This window comes from Ictalurus furcatus, chromosome 17 (assembly GCF_023375685.1).
Source record: "Ictalurus furcatus strain D&B chromosome 17, Billie_1.0, whole genome shotgun sequence".
In the NCBI taxonomy this organism is placed as follows: domain Eukaryota; kingdom Metazoa; phylum Chordata; class Actinopteri; order Siluriformes; family Ictaluridae; genus Ictalurus; species Ictalurus furcatus.
This window is the reverse complement of record NC_071271.1, coordinates 12063591-12083861: the sequence shown is the minus strand read 5'-3', so window position 1 is coordinate 12083861 and position 20271 is coordinate 12063591. Positions and strand designations below refer to the sequence as shown.

Here is a 20271-nt window from a genome sequence, read left to right as displayed (position 1 = left end):
GTGTTTTCTGTCTGGCTTTGATGTGAATGCGGAAGTGAACAGAGCGAGGACAGGAAGTGATGAGTGCTAGACGCACCCTATGATGTGAGGTAGTGCTGGTTATGCACGTGCACTTTCACAAGCTGCTGCAATCATCCTGCTTGGAATTTATTGCCCGCTGAGACCAGCTTCCGAGTTGTAGAGTGAATCATGTGGTTTGTTCGTGTAAATTGGATGATGTTCTCCTCGTCTCTGCCTTTTTTTTTTGCCTGCTTCGATACAGGTTTTTAGCATTCAATGCTTTTATTTATGAAAGGTTTTCCGCATTTCCCGTCAAGATATGAGGATGTGGCAGTGTCTGGAAGCTGTTCAGGTTTTCTCAGTTAGACGTGTTTTCATGGATAGGTTTTCAGTATTGTTCACACCCATTTTCCTCAGTAAAATACATGCTGTATGTCTTTGAGTGAAATCTTGCTCTCTTTGTTTCAGCCTTTATGTAAAATTGCTTTTGAAAAAGTAAAGGCATCTTTTGTTCTTAGTTTTCTGGTTATTATTACTAGATTGCTGGTGTCATGTACATCAGATCTCCTGTCTTCTTTTCTACCTCCTCTGTGGTTTCCACGGTTACTGGCCAGCACTTTCACCACTTGGTTTTTCTTTTTCTGTCCAGTTTTTGTTTCATTTCATTTCATGGAAGTGTTTTGCTTTTCATCTCAATTTCTCAATATTCAAATTCAGCTACCTGCGTTTTTGGATTTTTACTTAATTTTCTTCCAATTTGTGTGACAAATTGGAAGAAAATTATCACCCACTGTCTCGCTCTACCCTACTGGGGAGGGTGAAGGCTAGCACATGCACCACACAGCAGCATAACACACTAAGAGGAAAGGACCAACTGCCCTCTTACATACTCACAGATGACCACGATTGGTCAGTGTCGCTCTGATTGATGGTGGCGAGAGTACGCCATCTTTTTTATCCAGAGAGCATGCCAGGTTTTGGTCTCGGACTCCAAGCCACAGATGGCTCTGGCAACATCAGGATTTGAGCTTGTGATCTACATTTTTCTTGGTACCTGGTTGTACCTCCTTTTGGAGTAAAAATACAGCACTTATTTTTGTATGTTTAAAAAAAAAACATAGAGAGAGAGTTGTTTTTGTATCTGGTTTGAAATTTGACGTAATCGCATATCTTAAAAGCACGGAAATGTTCAAACTCCATCATAATTGCATAGTGTCCGATTACGGTCACCCAGATCTCCATCACCTTATGTAAAGATTGAGGCAGGCAGCACATGTTGATGAGCTCATTCACAAGACTTTTTTTCTATGGTAGCTATATGGTTTTAGACAGGCCAGTATTGAGTTTGTAAAGTCATTTGCAGGAAAAAGTGGCAGTATAACATGTATTTCAGCATAAACATCCAGTGAAATAAGAGAAAGCGTGAACCCACCAAATGAAAAACAAGCTGCTGTCCTCCTTGTAAAACCTCTGCTAAAAGGCAGTTGATAATTTGGATAGTTATGTTCTGTTTGTGTCTCCCTGTCACTAGAGGTATCGCACTGTGCCCTTTAAGTACGTCAGCCTGTATTCGTTCTGCCAGGGATAGCAATATTGTTAGTTATATATGTACAATGTTTAGTCATTGTTTGTTTATAATTTGGTAAATCTTAGCAAGCAGTGTTATCAATAGACCTAAATGTAATTCTTAAATGTAAGTCATTTAAATTCAGTATCTGCATTTGTTTTTTATATATATATATATATATAATCCTCTTTCAGTATTGGCCTCTTTGTTGGCTCCTGGATAAAACCCATATTGGTCATGTCCCTGCAACTGAAAATTGGACCTGAACCAGACCGAATGAAGGATGAAATAGCAAAATGAGAACTAACTGAATTATTTAGCCCAGCTTTGTTTTTCCAAACAAGTTGGGTAGAGGACTGAGACTCACAAAGACACATGATGGCTGGGCATCATAGTCTGAAATTTGTACTTTGTTGAAGTAAAACACACATTCGTGCATAATGCCCTTCAGCAGCGTCTGTTGTATTCCTATACACTGTCACATGAGAGAGAACCTCAAGCTGACCTTGACTTTACCTCATGGTCATGGTGAGCTGCTGCTTACAATGAAGCACACTGAACAGCTCGGCCCAGAAATCAATACGTGATGCCAAACAGCCCTGAACTCGGACACCTTATTGTCTGAGGGCTGTTCAGTTTAGTGGCTTGTCTACGGATGTACCTATTGCATGGGTGTTGTTTTTTTTTTTTTTGTTTTTCTTTTTTCCTCTTCTTTCTTTCCTATTTTCAGTTATGGAGGGTGCATTGGATTGTGTGTTTATAGGACACCATTGTACCAAATGCTAATTAGGTTTTTTTTTTTGTTTTGTTTTTTTTTAATTTATGTATTCTATTGAGATCATTAAAAATGATATGATTGTAGTGCTGAAGCTACCGTTCTGTGTTTGGTTCAGTGTTTCCTCTTGTGTGCATCTCATCTGATAACACAATACCAGGAAAGGGTCCTACAGCATATATGTTTCTCAGCCCGCTTTGTGTTCGCTATCTCTGAGATCAGTCTCATCATTTACATTGCAGAAACTTGCCTAGAGAGGGTATTTGGGAAATTGCCCAAATACTCCCCACCCCCTCCCACCTTTTGGTGTTTTTTTTCCCTGCTCCTGGATAATAGAACAAATGCGTTGTATTCAAGTATGTTATTTATGGACAAAATGAAGTACAAGAAAAAGCATATTTGATTACAGTGTGAAGTACATTTTTCATGGCCTACTATACGACATTTTTAATATTACCCAATAAAAAAATGGTTTATTGTGCAGTCCATGAAGCTGCAACTGCAAATTTGATATCCAGCATGATAGTCCTGCATGTCTGGATCTAACACACATACATAAAAACATGTCTGTATGACTTGCTGTAATAATGACTGGTAGGAAGATGCAGATAAACAGCTAAAATAATTATTTTTTAAAAATTGTAAATAGCATACAAAAGCAGGAATTATGTTATTGGATTTGGGTACAAGATTTCTGCATCATTTAAAAAATTAAGGTTTAGGCTCATGTGTTTTCATGGGTGTTGCAAAACTACTGCGATATTCAGCATTGTATTTATATATAAAAAAAAAATTTTTTAAATAAAAAGTCAGTGTGCCATTGGAGCCTATGGGTTAAATGCTGGGTTTAGAGCTGATGTTTGGGTTTGATCAGTTGGGTGGGGAGTCTTATTACAAATAACCTTTAACCAGCAACATGTTTGCCATTAAAGTCAGATTCCTTACAATATTCTCAGAGACCTTTTCCACAGATGCTCAGTCTGCACTGACTTAATTCCCTGTCTGTAGGTGGTTCATTCTGATGGTTTTTAACCATTCCACAAACAATTGTCCTTCATTATATACCTCACATCTTATTCACTCACAGCATTCATGCAGTTTTTTTTCCTTTTTTTAACCACAGAAATAATGTATAAATTAACGCTTTGAATGTTCCCCTCAGACATTATTGTTCTCTGCTCTTTGTTGTCAATGGGTGGGGTAAAAACCAAAACACCCTACTAAGGATTTTTTTTAATTTTTTTTTTTATGTCAGACATTGTTAAATGGACTCAACCTGCCAGTCACTAAGAACTAATTATTCTTCTTTGTGTTTTTTTTTTTTTTTTCCAGAAATAGAGCGATCGCTGATTACCTTCGTTCCAATGGCTATGAAGAGGCATATTCAGTTTTCAAGAAGGAGGCGGAATTAGACATGGTGAGTGTGTGGGAATACCCTTTCAATTCCCCATTCTTAGAACCAAAGACCAAACAATCTTGCTTAATTTCACATAAACCTTGCTTAATTAATTCAGAATGAAAATGTGCTGAATGTAGAGAGATTTCTGGAGTCTGGAATAAGTGAAACGTATTGGTCCCTAAGAGATGCTAATGAGTGATAGCGACACAATCCATGGTCCTTCTCAATTAACACTTGTTAATCCTGCAGAGTTGGCAGGAAAAGCAGTTTTTGGCAAAATGCTAAACATGGAGGTTTCATACCAAAAAACTACAACTCCCTAGACAGTGTTTTATTTTTGTGTGGGTGGTGGGTTTTTCAAACATTCATCTCCTTTGTAGAGGAACCACAATGAATAATTGATGTCACCTGTCTATAGAGAAACAACCTATCAGATGAGCCTGCACCTGCTGGTAGCACAGGGCTAAGAGCTCTCTTTAATTAGCCAGTGTTCTGCAGAGGTGTTCCTGTCATGGTCTGTGAGATCCATTATGGAAACTCTTGATAACCACTGAGTATTGGGTATTGGCTTGCTTTGCCAGTAGGTGGTATAGAGCAGTAAATCAGATCTAATCGTGGTCTTTCATTCGGACACCTTTATAACATTAGTTTTGGATTTAGTAGATTGTGTTTGCACCAGTGACGAGTCAGCAAGTTGTTGACCAACTTGTCAGTTAAGAGCTGTGGGGCTCCATCCTTGCATGGCAAGTCTGACTAACACATTTATTTTCTCTTGATGTTTGAATGCTAGGTGATTGTGTGTAATAAGCAGGAGTTACAAGACAGCTTTGCACCTCACTTTACGTTGCTCAGTTTAGTCAGTGTTTCCACATACCAGATGCTTCCTGACTTAATGTCATCCATGCACACTAATTAATCCACCTTGTATAAACCGTTCTGATCATGTCTTTACCCATTTGTGTAATGCATCAGACGGTGGGGTTCAAAAGTGTGTGTTTTACTTTATAGTTACAGTATAGAAGAGCGTTCACGTTATTGTGCATCACGATATGCGACGCACATTACATTTAAATATATTTCCCAACTGAAAGTTTCTGCTTTGCAAAAATCAATAGAAAGGATTTTAAAAAATGTAATGGTTGTTGTGCAATATAATTACAAACCATGCTGGTCATTGCTATAGCAGCAATAAAAACAGCCTATACATGTGATCCAGGGCTAGTGATTTTGTTCTTCCTTGCCCTGTGTATTTAACTGGGTGGGATTTTTTCCAAAATGTGGAACAAATTGAGTAGTGTTTTTCAGACGTTGCTAGCAGCATATTTACCATTTTGGCCTAACTACGCTTGACTTAAGATACCCAAAGGTTTGGATATCTTGCGCAGTTAAACCTGTGTAGTTGTTATAAACGTGCAGTTCACCAACGTGCAGCCTGAAAGGATGTTATATGCTGGCTTTATGGTAGTTTGATGTGCTGCATGATCAGACAGCATCTGTAGGCTTTGTTGGTGTAGGTTAGACATTTAAGTACCCTAAGATTAATGTTATTGTGGAGAAATGTATTGCAATATAAAATTACACTGTATATACACTACTGGTCAAAAGTTTAGACACACTCATTCTTTTTTTTCTTTTTTTTTTAAAATAAATAAATTCTGCCATGTGTGCTTGCTTTGTTAATCAGAAATGAAAGCCTTGTTCTCTCACATGAAAAGACAAACATAGCTACTAACGTTAGAATGATGATCAAACCATAATACACTTTATTCTTCACAAAGCGTGAAATTAATATGCACTCTTCTCTTCACCAACTCAGATTACAGCCATTCATGTTCAAGGACACACACACAGACATGTATTGAAGGGAATATACAATAAATCATGTTTCTTTTCATACTGCAAGTCAATTCACAGTTTCTATTGTATTTAAAACATTACATTCGGTGGGAGATTATTGCAGTTATTGATATTTTTATTTTTAATGCCATTTGATCTTCTACTGCAGAAAATCCTAGCTAAATGTAATACAGTAAAAGTATATCTGTCTTTACATTTTTACTTACGTAAGACTCAAAACATGATCCCCATTAGAACTAGTCTTACAAGTTTAATTTCTTTTTAAAGAAGCCACAGCTGCTTGGCACATTTTACACGAAAAGTGAGACTGAGTGTCAAATCCTTTAAAACTGAAGCAGTGAACTCGTGCCTCCACTTTTCATGAAAGATTCCTCCACTTTACATCTCTGTTTAAGAATTTGAACATTGATCATTATTTTACTCTCTCAGCTTGATGAAATCACCAAGTCAGACTTGATACTAGGGATCATAAATTTCATTTTCACAGTACACACTGTAATTGTAATCTCAGTGAGCTGTCTTGGTCTATAGGAGATTAGCTCATGTGAAAGGACTTGGAGGAATTGACAGTTGCCTGAAGGGTGATTAGATGTATAGTTACGATTAGGGTGTATCCAAAGGCCGTTTCTTTCGTATGATTGCAATAATGATTAGTAAAATACATTACTCTGTTTAGGTCTCATGTTTCTTGCTTCTTTTTCTCATTAGAATGAAGAATTGGATAAGAAGTATGCTGGCCTTTTGGAAAAGAAATGGACTTCAGTCATCAGATTACAGAAGAAGGTCCGTATAAAGCAAAGAAGCACTTTATTTTGTAAATTTTAGATTATCTTCACTCATCACTCAGGACACGGTATAATTTTTAGACCAGTAAGATCACACATTCCCTTATTGTCCTTATTATACGGATTCCCTTAAGGTAATGGAGTTGGAATCAAAGTTGAACGAAGCAAAAGAGGAGATCACTTTAGGAGGACCTATAGGACAGAAACGAGACCCCAAAGAATGGATCCCCCGCCCCCCTGAGAGATATGCCCTCAGTGGCCACAGGAGTCCTGTCACCAAGGTTATCTTCCACCCAGTCTTCAGTGTCATGGTGTCTGCCTCAGAGGATGCCACAATAAAGGTTGGTTGTCTTTGTTGTAATAACTGCACAGTTAAAATACAGAGGTACTCTTTCATTTCTTTTTAACACAAGGCTTGCAAATGAAAATAAATATAATTTGCAGCGCACAGAAAGCAGTGGTGGTTTTTGGAGAATAATTTCTCATCTAGCATTTTGCTCTCGACGTTCAAACCGGTCATTTACAGCAGGAAGTACGTAGGCTCCATTGATGTCAGCTGAATGTCTTGCCATCACAGAGTTATAGATGTTGTTGAGAATTGTTTTGTTCTCAGACTTCTCCTGTGACAGTCAAGCATCTTGAATGCCTGTTTTCTCTGTCTAAAATACAAGTGAGTCTGGCAGTGTTTCCTTGGCAATGGTGAGATCTATGGTAAAATATGTGCCCCACTTCCACCAACTTGGCATCAACAGAAGAACTCTGTAGCTCTGCTTACAGCTCCAGCACTGACTCCCAACACACAATTACATAATTGTAGCTGCTTATTATTTGACTATTTTAAAGAACAGAAGGAGCTGTTTTATGACTGATTATGCAATTTGCTTTAAAAATACTGCTTCTGTTCTCTTTTAGAGATTGTGCTTGCTTGTGTTTGTGCTGAAGGTACCATGACCAGAAAGCCAAGATTTATCGTTTTATTCTATCCTGTAACTTAGAGGTCTGAATTTGTATTGAAGGCCCCTGAGCTGTGCAGCTTGACTAGTATATTTTTCTGGAATGTTATTCTCTGGTTTGTGTGTGAACAGAGATCTGTTTTGTACTTCCAGACAAGATGAAGGAAAGGTTAGTATTGGATGTAAAAAAAGTAAATAAAATAAATAAATCTTACCTTGGTATATTGCATACAGTGTTGATTTTAATGGATTCCTGTGTGGATTGTTTTGTTGTTGTGTTTTTTGTTTTGTTTTTTAAAAAAGGAGACTCGCCATTCTGTGTCATAATCTTGCCTACATCATTTACGCACTCGTTTTAATCCTAGGATTTAAACTTGGCTGCTGTAGATGTTGTAGGCTTTGTTTGCATGCTTGCTTTCTCTCACTAGTGAGTATGGTTTAGGTAGACGCAGAGGAAGAGAGGCAGATAACCAGGTGGTGGGCATCTGTCACTTTTATAAGAAGCTGAGTACCTGTATACCCACTAAACTGAAATCTTGTCATTCTCTTTCCCCAAGGTATGGGATTATGAGACCGGAGACTTTGAACGTACTTTGAAAGGCCATACAGACTCTGTGCAGGACATCTCCTTTGACCAGACTGGAAAGCTGCTGGCTTCCTGCTCAGCAGACATGACTATTAAACTCTGGGACTTCCAAGGCTTTGAGTGCATCAGGACCATGCATGGTGAGCAAAGTGTGGAATAGCTGAATCTGAACACTTTCACATGCAGCGTATGAACATGATGCTTGGACTGAAAGTGGTGTTCTTTAGGGGAATGGGGTATTAAGGGGAAGGTGTTGCATGATTCTCATTAGCGTCTTCATTTGTTAAGTTTATAAGAGAAGAATTCAGTATAATACCTCATATTACACTGATTTTTTTTCTTCTGTAATATTACAGTTTTATCTACAGGGTATTCATTGAAGTATAGTTAATTCATGCTTGAAAATCAGTTCTTTCAAGTCTTCAGTCCCAGTCTGACAAATTATAGTCCTTGCTCACTTAGACCTTAACAGTCCTTTTTCATATTGCTCGGTAAATTACCATCACACATCAGGTAATATGAGCCTGCAGGCTACAGAGACGGGTGAAAACAACAGAAATGGATGTAAATTGCATTCGTTTCATCTAGCTGCATGCTGGATCAAACCAGAATTTTTTGTCACTTCTGCTGAATGAACAGCAAAGAGTGGAAGTTAAACTAGGTTTAAAAAAAAAAAATTAATCCCTGTCAAAATGTGTAAATCCTCCTTGCTAATAATCCAACTAGCACATGTGCAACAGCTTTTATGTTCAAATCTGGTGCCTTGTAATTTACACCCTGTCAGTTAAACTGGCATGTTGCCTTCAGACTAGTAGACCGTGCTGATTGAGGGAAGCATTGTAGGAACCCCGCCCACTGCCCCCTGCTGCTCAATCTGCCTCTCTCTCTCCTGGCTGGGTGCAAAACAAAATGACTCTCGCTTTCACCCCCCCCCCAATTAAACTGCTGTGCAAATCTCCTCCCCCCACCCCTCCCTCCAGGTAGGAGATTTGCACAGCAGTTTAATTATCCTTCCTAGGACAAGATAATGTTCTTTGGGGCTTTCTCCATATTTAACCCTCTTTTTCTCACCTACTTATTTTCAGCATGTGTTTAGTAGCTTGAAATGGTGCGCTGTGCAGTCAGCTTTTTATTCCTTCTCATGTTCTTTGGAGGACAAAGCCACCCAAGGCAAATTAGCTGTCACTTTCCTTTTATTGTATTGCCTAATGTGTGTTAACATTTTGTCATGGTGGCAATTAAAAATCCATTATTAAGTTCTGCTGGAACAATCCAATTTGCATGGTAAAAAATGTGGGTAGAGTTACTGCTGAAGATTTAACTGCACAAAGAACACGATATTCAGTATCTTCAGAGCTGTAATATGACTGTTTTATTAATTTATTATAGCAATTCATCTCAATCCCTTTTGTCTGTTTTATTTTAGGGCATGACCATAATGTTTCGTCTGTAGCTATAATGCCCAATGGAGATCATATAGTATCTGCTTCTAGGGATAAAACCATTAAAATGTGGGAAGTGGCCACTGGGTAAGTACTATTAATAAATGCTGTTTAAAATGACTAAATCATGCTTTTGTTCTACGAGTTCTGCTGCTGTTAACGTACACATTTCTTTTCAGAAGGCATAACTGAGTTACTGTTTTAATTTAGAAGTGTAAAACTGTTTTGTTCTCCTCGTTATCTTACGGCTGCGGATGAAAATTTTCCGTCTACACTATAGGTACTGTGTGAAGACGTTTACTGGCCACAGAGAATGGGTGCGTATGGTACGGCCCAACCAGGACGGCTCTCTGATTGCAAGTTGCTCTAATGACCAAACAGTGCGTGTGTGGGTTGTGGCTACGAAGGAGTGCAAGGCCGAACTGAGGGAACACGAGCACGTAGTGGAGTGCATCTCATGGGCTCCTGAAAGTGCCAGCCCCACTATACTGGAGGCCACTGGCTCTGAGGTGAGAACAGCTACACTAACACTAGAAGATCCATGGTCACTTAATGAAGTAGCAAGAAGTCCAGTGGCTGATTTGAAACTGGAAAAGTGCTTGTAAACATTTTTTTTCATTGTGTATAGTAGTCATGACATGCTTCTGCTGAAGTAGATTACTATGGCAGGCTTTTTTGTTGTTGTTGTTGTTGTTGCACTTTGTAAACAAGAGCAAACATGCTCTTTGATCTGAGAGTGAAGATCAACTATAAACTGCCACACCATAAAAAATAATTAGACTGTGAAATGGAATTGGAAAGATGAACACTTAATTGCCTGAGGAGGTGTGATTTAAACGAGTTTTATTCTTACCAGTCTCATGATCAACCATATCCAATTTCCAATTTATCAGATTTAACATTTGCCCACACAGCATGTGTTTCCTTAAGGCAGCTTTAGTACAATGACTTTCAGTTGTAATCACAAAAAGGGAACTTCCTATCCTTCCCTTCAGCTAAAACAAAAACTTTCAAAGAGGTTTTGGTCCTGCCAAACCTGTCCAGGTAGAATAGTTGTGGGATTTCTTGACATCAATTACACAATCACAGCTGATAATGCAGCCCAATGTTACTGTAATGGTTTCTTTACATAATACTCATGCTTGTGAAAACATGTTCATCCCTTTCATTTAGAGTAGGGCGTTTTAACTTTTTAACCCCCCCCAAGCTCTGTGGCTAGGTGTCTGTGTATATACACACACACACACGTTATGCATATATAACTACATGTGAAATAAAAATTTCAGTTGGATAAAATATTTACATTAGACTGTGCTTTAGAATCAATACTAAATATTTAACAGGCACAGTAAACCACATGGTTCTTAATTCAGGAAAGAGTTTAGTTAACGTTTAGTAGTTAGACTGGAGTTAACATTTAGTGAGAAAATGGCTTATTTGTTAGGATATTGTGGGTAACGTTAGGAAAAGTATCATCAAAAATAAATAAGTAGACCCATTACTCTTCCAATAACAAACATGTCCAACGTGTTGTGCAGCTGTAAAAATGTCTTTAGAATAACACTGCTGCTTTCACAACCAGCAACTTAGCTTGTTAGTTTTTTTTTTAAATTTAATTTATTTTTTAAAAATAATTACTGCACTCATGATCCCTTCACCAGCACAAGGGGTTAATTGGATATGTGAATGAACACACTCCTGTTCAAGAGTCAGGCTGTGTAATAATGCTAATTGTAGGCTTTTGCGTTAATGGAGTCTGTCTCGCTGTGTTGATAAGTGGGGGCAAAAATATGCCTGTACACAGCATTTTGTTAAAATCTTACTCGGCCTTTCCTGTAGGGACCATTATTACAAAGACACACACACAGAGTGTCAACTCTTATCACTGAGTCTGAGGCTCATCTGTTTTGTTTGCTTTCCAGACTAAGAAGAGTGGGAAACCTGGACCTTTCCTTCTGTCTGGCTCTAGAGACAAAACTATCAAAATGTGGGATGTCAGCATTGGCATGTGCCTTATGACACTGGTGAGTGAACTAGTGGAATGAACGCTGTCTGAGCTTTATATGCACTGTTTGGCACGTGTTGTGTAAGTCAATGATGAGTATATTCAAAACTGTACTGTCAGTTTAGCTATGTATCAGTTTGGCTGAACCTGTTCCATATGTACCTCACATACTTGATTTACAGTTAGAATCAAAATATTGACAATTATAGCATGTATAATAAATTGAGGTATAAGTAATGAAGCAAAGTGTATGTGTAAATACTGGGATTTGTATTGTCTGAGTAAAAGTCAATCAGAATGCACAGGTGTGGATTACAGCAGTGTCTGTGTGCAGTATCGTATCCTACAGGAACAAATTAGTCACCTGACGTTAGCTAGCCAGCCAAAATATGAACTCTGGTTGAAGGGAAGAGTTGCTTCATTGTAATCTTACAGAAATGACTGAAATAAGAAATTTCCCCACTTGATTTACTTGTTTCCTCAGGTCTTGGATTACTGTAGCTTGTGAATGCTTTCCTTTTATTGGCCCACTGCATAAATTAGGGTGTGTGTTCATGTTTGATGTATACAAGGTTAAATTTGGGCGCTCCATACGTATATGGGACCAGTGGACAGGAGCTTGCTTCAAGACAGCTGAAGCTGGTTCATCAGTTGTCACAGCTTAACAATTTAACAATAACAATTTAATGAATCAAAAGCAGATTCGTTCATGCAGCATTTTGTGTGCTCAACTCCCTGCTTGTATGTAATTACCTTTGATGAATGAGGGCTTTGTGTTTATGCTGTGCATGGTATTTTGTTGTCCTGTACAGGTTGGCCATGATAACTGGGTACGTGGTATGCTCTTCCACCCTGGTGGAAAGTTCATTGTGAGCTGTGCTGATGACAAGACTTTGAGGATCTGGGACTACAAAAACAAGCGCTGCATGAAAACCTTGAGTGCCCATGAACATTTTGTTACTTCTCTGGGTAAGCTTCTGGAGCCATCTTGAATCACTCACTCTTGTCTGGCCGGTGGCGCTTTTTAAAATGTCTTCCTTTTGTTTGAGCAGTGATGCCTCAAGGCAGCATAAAATACATCATCCTTCTGTAAGGATGAAAGACTTGCTAGGAGGCTCACAAGTATGCTGTGTGCTAAGAGTTTGAGATGTGATTGTCCATCTTCCATGAACAAAGCAGTGTCCTGGAGGCTCTTTAGTGTCCGGATATTTATTTATTTTTTTTTAGTGGATCAAGGCTAAAGAACTCTCTGGAGGTGCTTCACAAACCATTCACCCAGTTCTTAGCAGTGTATAGCACTCCTCTCAAATCTTGGTTGATTGTGATGCTTTTGGAGAGGGGGGAGATACTTTTTTTTATATTTTGATTTCCAATTCAAACAAAATGTGCCTTTTGTGCAAATTAAACTCTTATTCATAAGAGCTGGTATGATATATATGGTTTAAACATTATGCTAATGTTTGATTTGCAGTTTCATGCATTTTTAGCCAAATAGTTTATTTATTTATTGCACACTCTTTATTGAAAGATCTTATCTGTCCACAGATTTTCACAAGACTGCTCCATATGTGGTCACTGGGAGTGTAGATCAGGCACTAAAAGTGTGGGAGTGTCGCTGATGATTGTCACTGCAGGACCTCATGGTTACCACGCCCCTTTCACCCCGGACCCATTTCACTCTCCCTTCTGTCTCACCTGGATGCACTCGATCGCCATGGTTATGACTCACCTAGCTCTGGTTGAATAACTATTGTCCTTTTATGTAAATTATTCTGGATGTCAAGCTATTAAATGTTACACACAAAAAAAAGTATTCTTGCATGGTAAATCCAAAATTGTATACTGTAAATTTGCATAATGTTGTCTAGAAGTACCATAGGTTTAACCCAGGCTGAACTTTGACTCAGCCTTACCTGCTGAAGGCTTCAACTGATTGGGTTAATTTAGGGCACTATACTGATAATTTAATGACAGTGTCGTTCTTATTTCTGTTTTTTGTTCGTTTTTGTTTTATTTTTGTTAGATCTTTTTTTTTTTTTTTTTTTTTTAAAGTTGGGTTTTTCCTTTTGTTTATTTATTTTTTTTGTCGCTGTCGTAAACTGTTAGTGCCTAGCTTGGTGACATTTTGGTGGGGAAAAGACAACAAAAAGGAATTCCTATAATCCTCGGATGGAGACTTGTCTATAGGGTTTATGAGAATAATCTGTAGCTTTGTATCCTCATTCTGAAGTATGCTTACCATTCTCTTATTGTGGAACTAGATCAAATTTTTTTAACAGCTGCATATAAGAATGATTCAAACTGTTCTCTTGAGACATTGGGGAATAAATCTTTGTACACTTGTCATGAAACGTCCTACTGAGAGTATCCCGAGATACAGCTGAACCTTTTTGAGATTTGAGAGCTGAACCTTGTTGAAATTTCTTCTGCATCCATTGCATAAGGAGCAGCAAAGCCATGTACATAGATTTTGACCCCTTGTTGGTTTTTGTCCTCAGAAACACTTCAGAATTAACAAGCACCAAAAATGTCTGTCTGTGAAGTGCTTGAATTGGCCACCGGTGCTCTGACAATGTAGTGCTAGTTTGAAGTTATACTAAAATGATTTCAATTACTCTTCTACTCAGTTAGTGTGTTCTTGGGTTGTATCTGTGTCTACTTGCCAAGAATCATGTGGATTTAATGTTAAATTGTCTTGTTGGGAGATATAAGATATATGCAGAGCAGGTGTTCCTGTACAATGCAGAAGTTACTTACCCCCACAGTTTGGACACAGAATATGAACACATGACTTGGGCTCAAAGAGTTTCCCAGTGTTTGGTAGGGGATGTGCAAAGATGTGATCTGTTTTAAATACGTGGGATTATTGCAGCGTCACTGATATCAGGATAAGTTTGCCTCTGTTGGAAGCTCTACACTGACTGACAGATTAGTGGGGATTTACCTTAAGGAATCAAATGAGCATGTTAGCATAACAGCATTTATGCTCGTCTGCCTGATGTTTCTATGGAAAGGCTTGTTGGTGGTTCCTGTTGTAAAGTGGTTTTCACATGCACAGCAGCTCTCCCTCAACAGGGCGCGATCAGCCCACGGAGGAGCAGAGTGCAGGTGACACTGCAAACACGCCACGACAGGAATGTGCCACAAATTCATTACTAATGTCTTATGAGCAGCACATTCTCTCCTGTTCATCTTGCAGTATGTGTGGGTCGATGTAAAATATGGACACTATGGGAAATGTATTTAACAAATCCCAAAGTGGACGCAAACCATTCCACATGTTAAAAAAAAAAGAAAAGAAAAGAAATAAACCTGCCTTTGTTTTTGGCAGTAAAGCAAAAAACGTTTAAAAAGAAGGAAAAAAAAAATCTAACTTGCACATCCCTGCTCTTAGATCTTTAGTCCTTTCAGGCTAAAGGTGTAAGCAATTTAAGATTTATTAATATGTGCATAAACCAATAGCATTTTAATTTACCCTTTTCATTACAATTCAATTATATAATAAAGAAATCCACTGCTTAACCAGTCTGTTATCTAGCGATTTCCTGTTGTGTACTGGACATACCTGCTGCTGCTGAAAATATGATTTTTGAGTAGTCTGAGATTTACACCTGTCAATATTGCACTGCTGCATGTAACAGTGCTGATGGTTGAGCTGCCTGGTGGGGGTTTGTGCTGGTCTGCACATCACTGAATTTACTAATCTCAAACCGTCCTGCAGTGAGAATTTGACGGCTTCCAGTGTAAAAAATGGAAGTAAGCCTATATCTGTAAGTATTATAATTAAAGGAGAAGTTGTTTATTATATAGTGCTGTTAACATTTGAAGGACTGTAAACACAAACACCCTGCCAGATAGATCAGCTGGCATGCTAACTGTGAAGAGTTCAGTATGTGGTTGTAGGCAGCCTGATCTGTTTGTGCTCCAATCCTCTGTATTTCCTTTGTGAGGGGATTGCAGCAGACTGAGGGAGAAGTGCACACCCTGTACATACACTTCTGATGCCTCCTTTAAAAAAATAAAATAAAAGAGAGAGAAGTGTGGGCATGGTACAGATGTAGATATTGTACCTTTTGTGTTGTAGCTGGGTGATTGAGAGAGCAGAAAGGTGTCCCTAGAGTAGCTGAACATTTTTATAACTCAAAAAAGGATAAAACTACACCAAATGGTGTACTACATCAACTGGCAAGAAAGCCTAAACCAAAAAAAAAAGATATTTGAAGGGAGCGTTTGTATTCAACTTGATTTCTGACAGAATCTCTAGCTAGCTTTTTTAATACCCTTATGTATCTTTGGAAATAATCTAGCTAGACCACCCAAATTGGTATTCTTCTTGTTGTTGAAGTAAATGCTCTACAAAAGAAGCCATCCTTAAACATGCTGATCCCTCCTGATTGGCAGACTTGAACCTGAAAAGTCTAAACTAAAACAAGACAACATGAAAAATGGACTTTGAAACTTACCTCCTTGTCCCACCACGGAAAGGTAAAGATTACACAGTTCCTGGACACATTCCTCATAGTGTGAAAGCTTGCTATGTGGGCATTAAGAGTTCTGCGTGCACGAAGGGATTAATATTTGCTATTCGCCAGGTCCCAAGCAACCCCACTGCTGCACTCGCTGAACGGACTAATGTACAGAATATTTGTAGATTCCTTCTCCTCCAGCTACGCGTTCATCTGTCAGCTCTGCTTGCTTTGTAAATAGAGCAGAGGCTTCATTCTTCACAGCTCTAATGGGACTTTTGCTTTCATGGTATCACTTCACACAGCCAACTGTTAACAATGTATCTGAATGCCATTATTGTTTGCAAAATAATTAAAGAAAAAAAAAGCAAATGGTGTCATTCTAGTGCTGCTTATCATGTGAATGCTGAGTGGAAGAATAATGTGGTACTCAATCCTTATGATCCAGTATACTTGGGTCATTTGAGTTCAGTGATGACCAATCTACTATTTAATCGCCCAGACGTTTTATTTTATTATTAAAATGTTGTGTAGGTGGGATGGTTTTAGTATGTGTAAAATAAGTATCTCTGACCAGGGTCACTATAGCTTGATATGAAAAAATGAGTAATATCAGCAGTGAAAGGCACCCAAATGGAAATACAACAGTGCCTCTCATAGAAAATTTGTAGTTCCTTCTTAACTGAAAAGCATATATATTAGAAGTATTAAACTTAAATACTCTAAGACAATATTTGTATATTGTGGTTTAAAATAATGTGTTATATATATATATATTATATTATAATATATATATATATATATATATATATATATATATATATATATATATATATATTATATTATAATATATATATATATATATATATATATATATATATATATATATATATATTTATTATATTATAATATATATATATATATATATATATATATATATATATATTATAATATAATATATATATATATATATATATATATATTATAATATAATATATATATATATATATATATATATATATATTATAATATATATATATATATATATATATTATAATATAATATATATATATATATATATATATATATATATATAATATATATATATATATATATATAATATATATATATATATATATATATATATATTATAATATATATATATATATATATATTATATTATAATATATATATATATATATATATATATATATATATATATATATATATATTATATTATAATATATATATATATATATATATATATATATATTATATTATAATATATATATATATATATATATATATATTATATTATAATATATATATATATATATATTATATTATAATATATATATATATATATATATAAAAATATATAAAAATATATATATATATATATATATAAAAATATATATATATATAAAAATATATATATATATATATATATAAAAATATATATATATATATATATATATATATATATATATATAAAAATATATATATATATATATATATAAAAATATATATATATATATATATAAAAATATATATATATATATATATATATAAAAATATATATATATATATATATATAAAAATAAAAATATAGCAAGGAGATGTGAGATATATACACACGTATATACAGTGCATCTGGAAAGTATTCACAGCGCTTCACTTTTTCCACATTTTGTTGTTACGGCCTTATTCCAAAATGGATTAAATTCATTATTTTCCTCAAAATTCTACAAAACAATACCCCATAACGACAACATGAAAGAAGTTTGTTTGAAATCTTTGCAAATTTATTTTAAAAAAAAAAATAAAAAATTACATTTACATAAGTATTCACAGCCTTTGCCATGACACTCAAAACTGAGCTCAGGTGCATCCTGTTTCTACTGATCATCCTTGAGATGTTTCTACAACTTGGAGTGTACTTGTGGTAAATTCAGTTGATTGGACATGATTTGGAAAGGCACACACCTGTCTATATAAAGTCCCACATTTGACAATGCATGTCAGAGCACAAACCAAGCCATGAAGTCCAAGGAATTGTTTGGAGACCGCCGAGACAGGATTGTATTGAGGCACAGATCTGGGGAAGGGTACAGAAACATTTCTGCATCATTGAAGGTCCCACAGAGCACAGTGGCCTTGATCATCCGTAAATGGAAGAAGTCTGGAACCAGCAGGACTCTTCCTAGAGCTGGACGCCAGCCAAACTGAGCAATTGGGAGAGAAGGGCCTTAGTCGGGGAGGTGACCAAAAACCCGATGGTCACTCTGACAGAGCTCCAGCATGTCTCTGTGGAGAGTGGAGAACCTTCCAGAACAACCACCACCTCCACAGAACTCCATGAATCAGGCCTGAATGGTAAAGTGGCCAGACGGAAGCCACTCCTCAGTAAAAGGCACATGACAGCCTGCCTGGAGTTTGCCAAAAGGCATCTGAAGGACTCTCAGACCAAAGATTGAATAAAGATTGAACCCTTTTGCCTGAATGGCAAGCATCATGTCTGGAGGAAACCAGGCACCACTCATCACCTGCCAAATACCATCCCTACAGTGAAGCATGGTGGTGGTGGCAGCAGCATCATGCTCTGGGGATGTTTTTCAGTGGCAGGAACTGGGAGACTAGTCAGGATCGAGGGAAAGATGAATGCAGCAATGTACAGAGACATCCTTGATGAAAACCTGCTCCAGAGCGCTCTGGACCTCAGACTGGGGCAAAGGCTCATCTTCCAACAGGACAACGACCCTAAGCACACAGCCAAGATAACGAAGGAGTGTCTACAGGACAACTTTGTGAACGTCCTTGAGTGGCCCAGCCAGAGCCCAGACTTGAACCCGATTGAACATCTCTGGAGAGATCTGAAAATAGCTGTGCACTGATGCTCCCCATCCAACCTGATGGAGCTTGAGAGGCCCTGCAAAGAAGAATGGGAGAAACTGCCCAAAAATCGGTGTGCCAAGCTTGTAGCATCATACTCAAAAAGACTTGAGGCTGTAATTGATGCCAAAGGTGCTTCAACAAAGTATTGAGTAAAAGCTGTGAATACTTATGAACATGTGCTTTTTTTGTTTTAAATAAATTTGCAAAGATTTCAAACAAACTTCTTTCATGTTGTCATTATGGGGCATTGTTTGTAGAATTTTGAGGAAAATAATGAATTTAATCCATTTTGGAGTAAGGCTGTAACATAAAATGTGGAAAAAGTGAAGCGCTGTGAATACCTTCCGGGTGCACTGTATGTGTGTGTATATACATTAGCTATAGTAAGCTATCTTGGACGACTTTCACCAGGGAACTTCCTCTCAACTCGTCTGCACGGGTTACGTCATATTTTGGTGCCGGCGCAAGATTATGACTTCATCCCGAACCCGGAACAAACAACGTAGAAACAACGTGATTAACTCTGCAGCAGACACAACAAGAGAGCGATCGTCTGTGTTTTGCCCAGATTATTAAGCGCATTTACAGAAGGGGTCTAAACGGTACGCAGGTGCTTGTTTATACTCTTGGTCCCTTACTGTGCAGGAATGCGTGCTCTTTGGCTCGTTAGCGGTTTATCATCCTGTTTACTAGCAGAGACTGCCTCCCAAATGTCTCCCTAACCCGTATATCAGCTATGAAATAATGACTTGTATACTCTATATAGTGCACTTTAAGCCTAAAAAAAGAGTCATTAGAGAACCAGTCATAGTTCTGTTAAGAGTTTCTTCACCATCTTGCTTGCTTCCATTGCAAAACTGTCTCTTGCACAAAGACAAGCACTTCCTCTTTTTTTGTTATTTCTAAATAAACTGCAGCTGATATCATTCTTTGCTGTTAGTTTGTATTGCTGATATAATGTGCTACAGTGTTTATAAACTGTGTCGACAGGAATGGCACTGAACAAATCCATGCATCCTCGAAATCGTTATAAGGACAAACCACCAGATTTTGCATACCTGGCTTCCAAGTATCCGGATTTTCAGAAGCATGTACAGACTACATTATCCGGCCGGGTGATGTGAGTAAACTTCTCTCCTCCCTTTATCACTGCTCTTCCCAAGTACACATGCCGAGCCTCTGGATTACTGACACGTGGGAATGTTGTTAACGCTGATTATTTCAGTTTGTTGCCAACTCTTTTAAGGGGAAAGTAGGTAATGCATGCTTATATGTCGCTAGAAGTCGCCAGATGACGCCATAAACTAATTTGCATATTGATTCATTTGTCCTGATTATTTGCATATCAGCATGTATTAAGTAAAGAATGAAGACTTTTGACAGAATAAAAATAAGCAAGGAATGAATCTCAGCATGACATGTTAGTTATTCCATGATGAGCCGGTTTGATGCGAAGCAGAGTTTCTGTCAAAAGTGCAATGGTCTCATTAAAAAAAAAAAATTCGTTTAGGTCATGGCCTTAGTTGAAAAGTATTAAGTGG

The 20271-nt window shown here is 37.3% G+C and overlaps 2 protein-coding genes across 2 annotated transcripts in view; both read left to right on the top strand.

Moving 5' to 3' along the window:
• Nucleotides 1–16207, top strand: part of pafah1b1a (platelet-activating factor acetylhydrolase 1b, regulatory subunit 1a) — a 28110-nt gene extending 11903 nt beyond the window's left edge. The window contains exons 3-11 of the mRNA XM_053647519.1: nucleotides 3675–3759; nucleotides 6307–6381; nucleotides 6518–6724; nucleotides 7894–8062; nucleotides 9349–9451; nucleotides 9645–9873; nucleotides 11287–11388; nucleotides 12182–12338; nucleotides 12915–16207. Coding sequence (XP_053503494.1) covers nucleotides 3675–3759; nucleotides 6307–6381; nucleotides 6518–6724; nucleotides 7894–8062; nucleotides 9349–9451; nucleotides 9645–9873; nucleotides 11287–11388; nucleotides 12182–12338; nucleotides 12915–12988 — 1201 coding nt within the window. The 3' untranslated portion in view covers nucleotides 12989–16207. The remainder of the gene's footprint in view (nucleotides 1–3674; nucleotides 3760–6306; nucleotides 6382–6517; nucleotides 6725–7893; nucleotides 8063–9348; nucleotides 9452–9644; nucleotides 9874–11286; nucleotides 11389–12181; nucleotides 12339–12914) is intronic.
• A 2831-nt stretch (nucleotides 16208–19038) lies between these two features.
• The window catches only part of mettl16 (methyltransferase 16, N6-methyladenosin), a 37547-nt gene continuing 36314 nt past the window's right edge, over nucleotides 19039–20271 (top strand). The window contains exons 1-2 of the mRNA XM_053647518.1: nucleotides 19039–19332; nucleotides 19721–19850. Coding sequence (XP_053503493.1) covers nucleotides 19723–19850 — 128 coding nt within the window. The 5' untranslated portion in view covers nucleotides 19039–19332; nucleotides 19721–19722. The remainder of the gene's footprint in view (nucleotides 19333–19720; nucleotides 19851–20271) is intronic.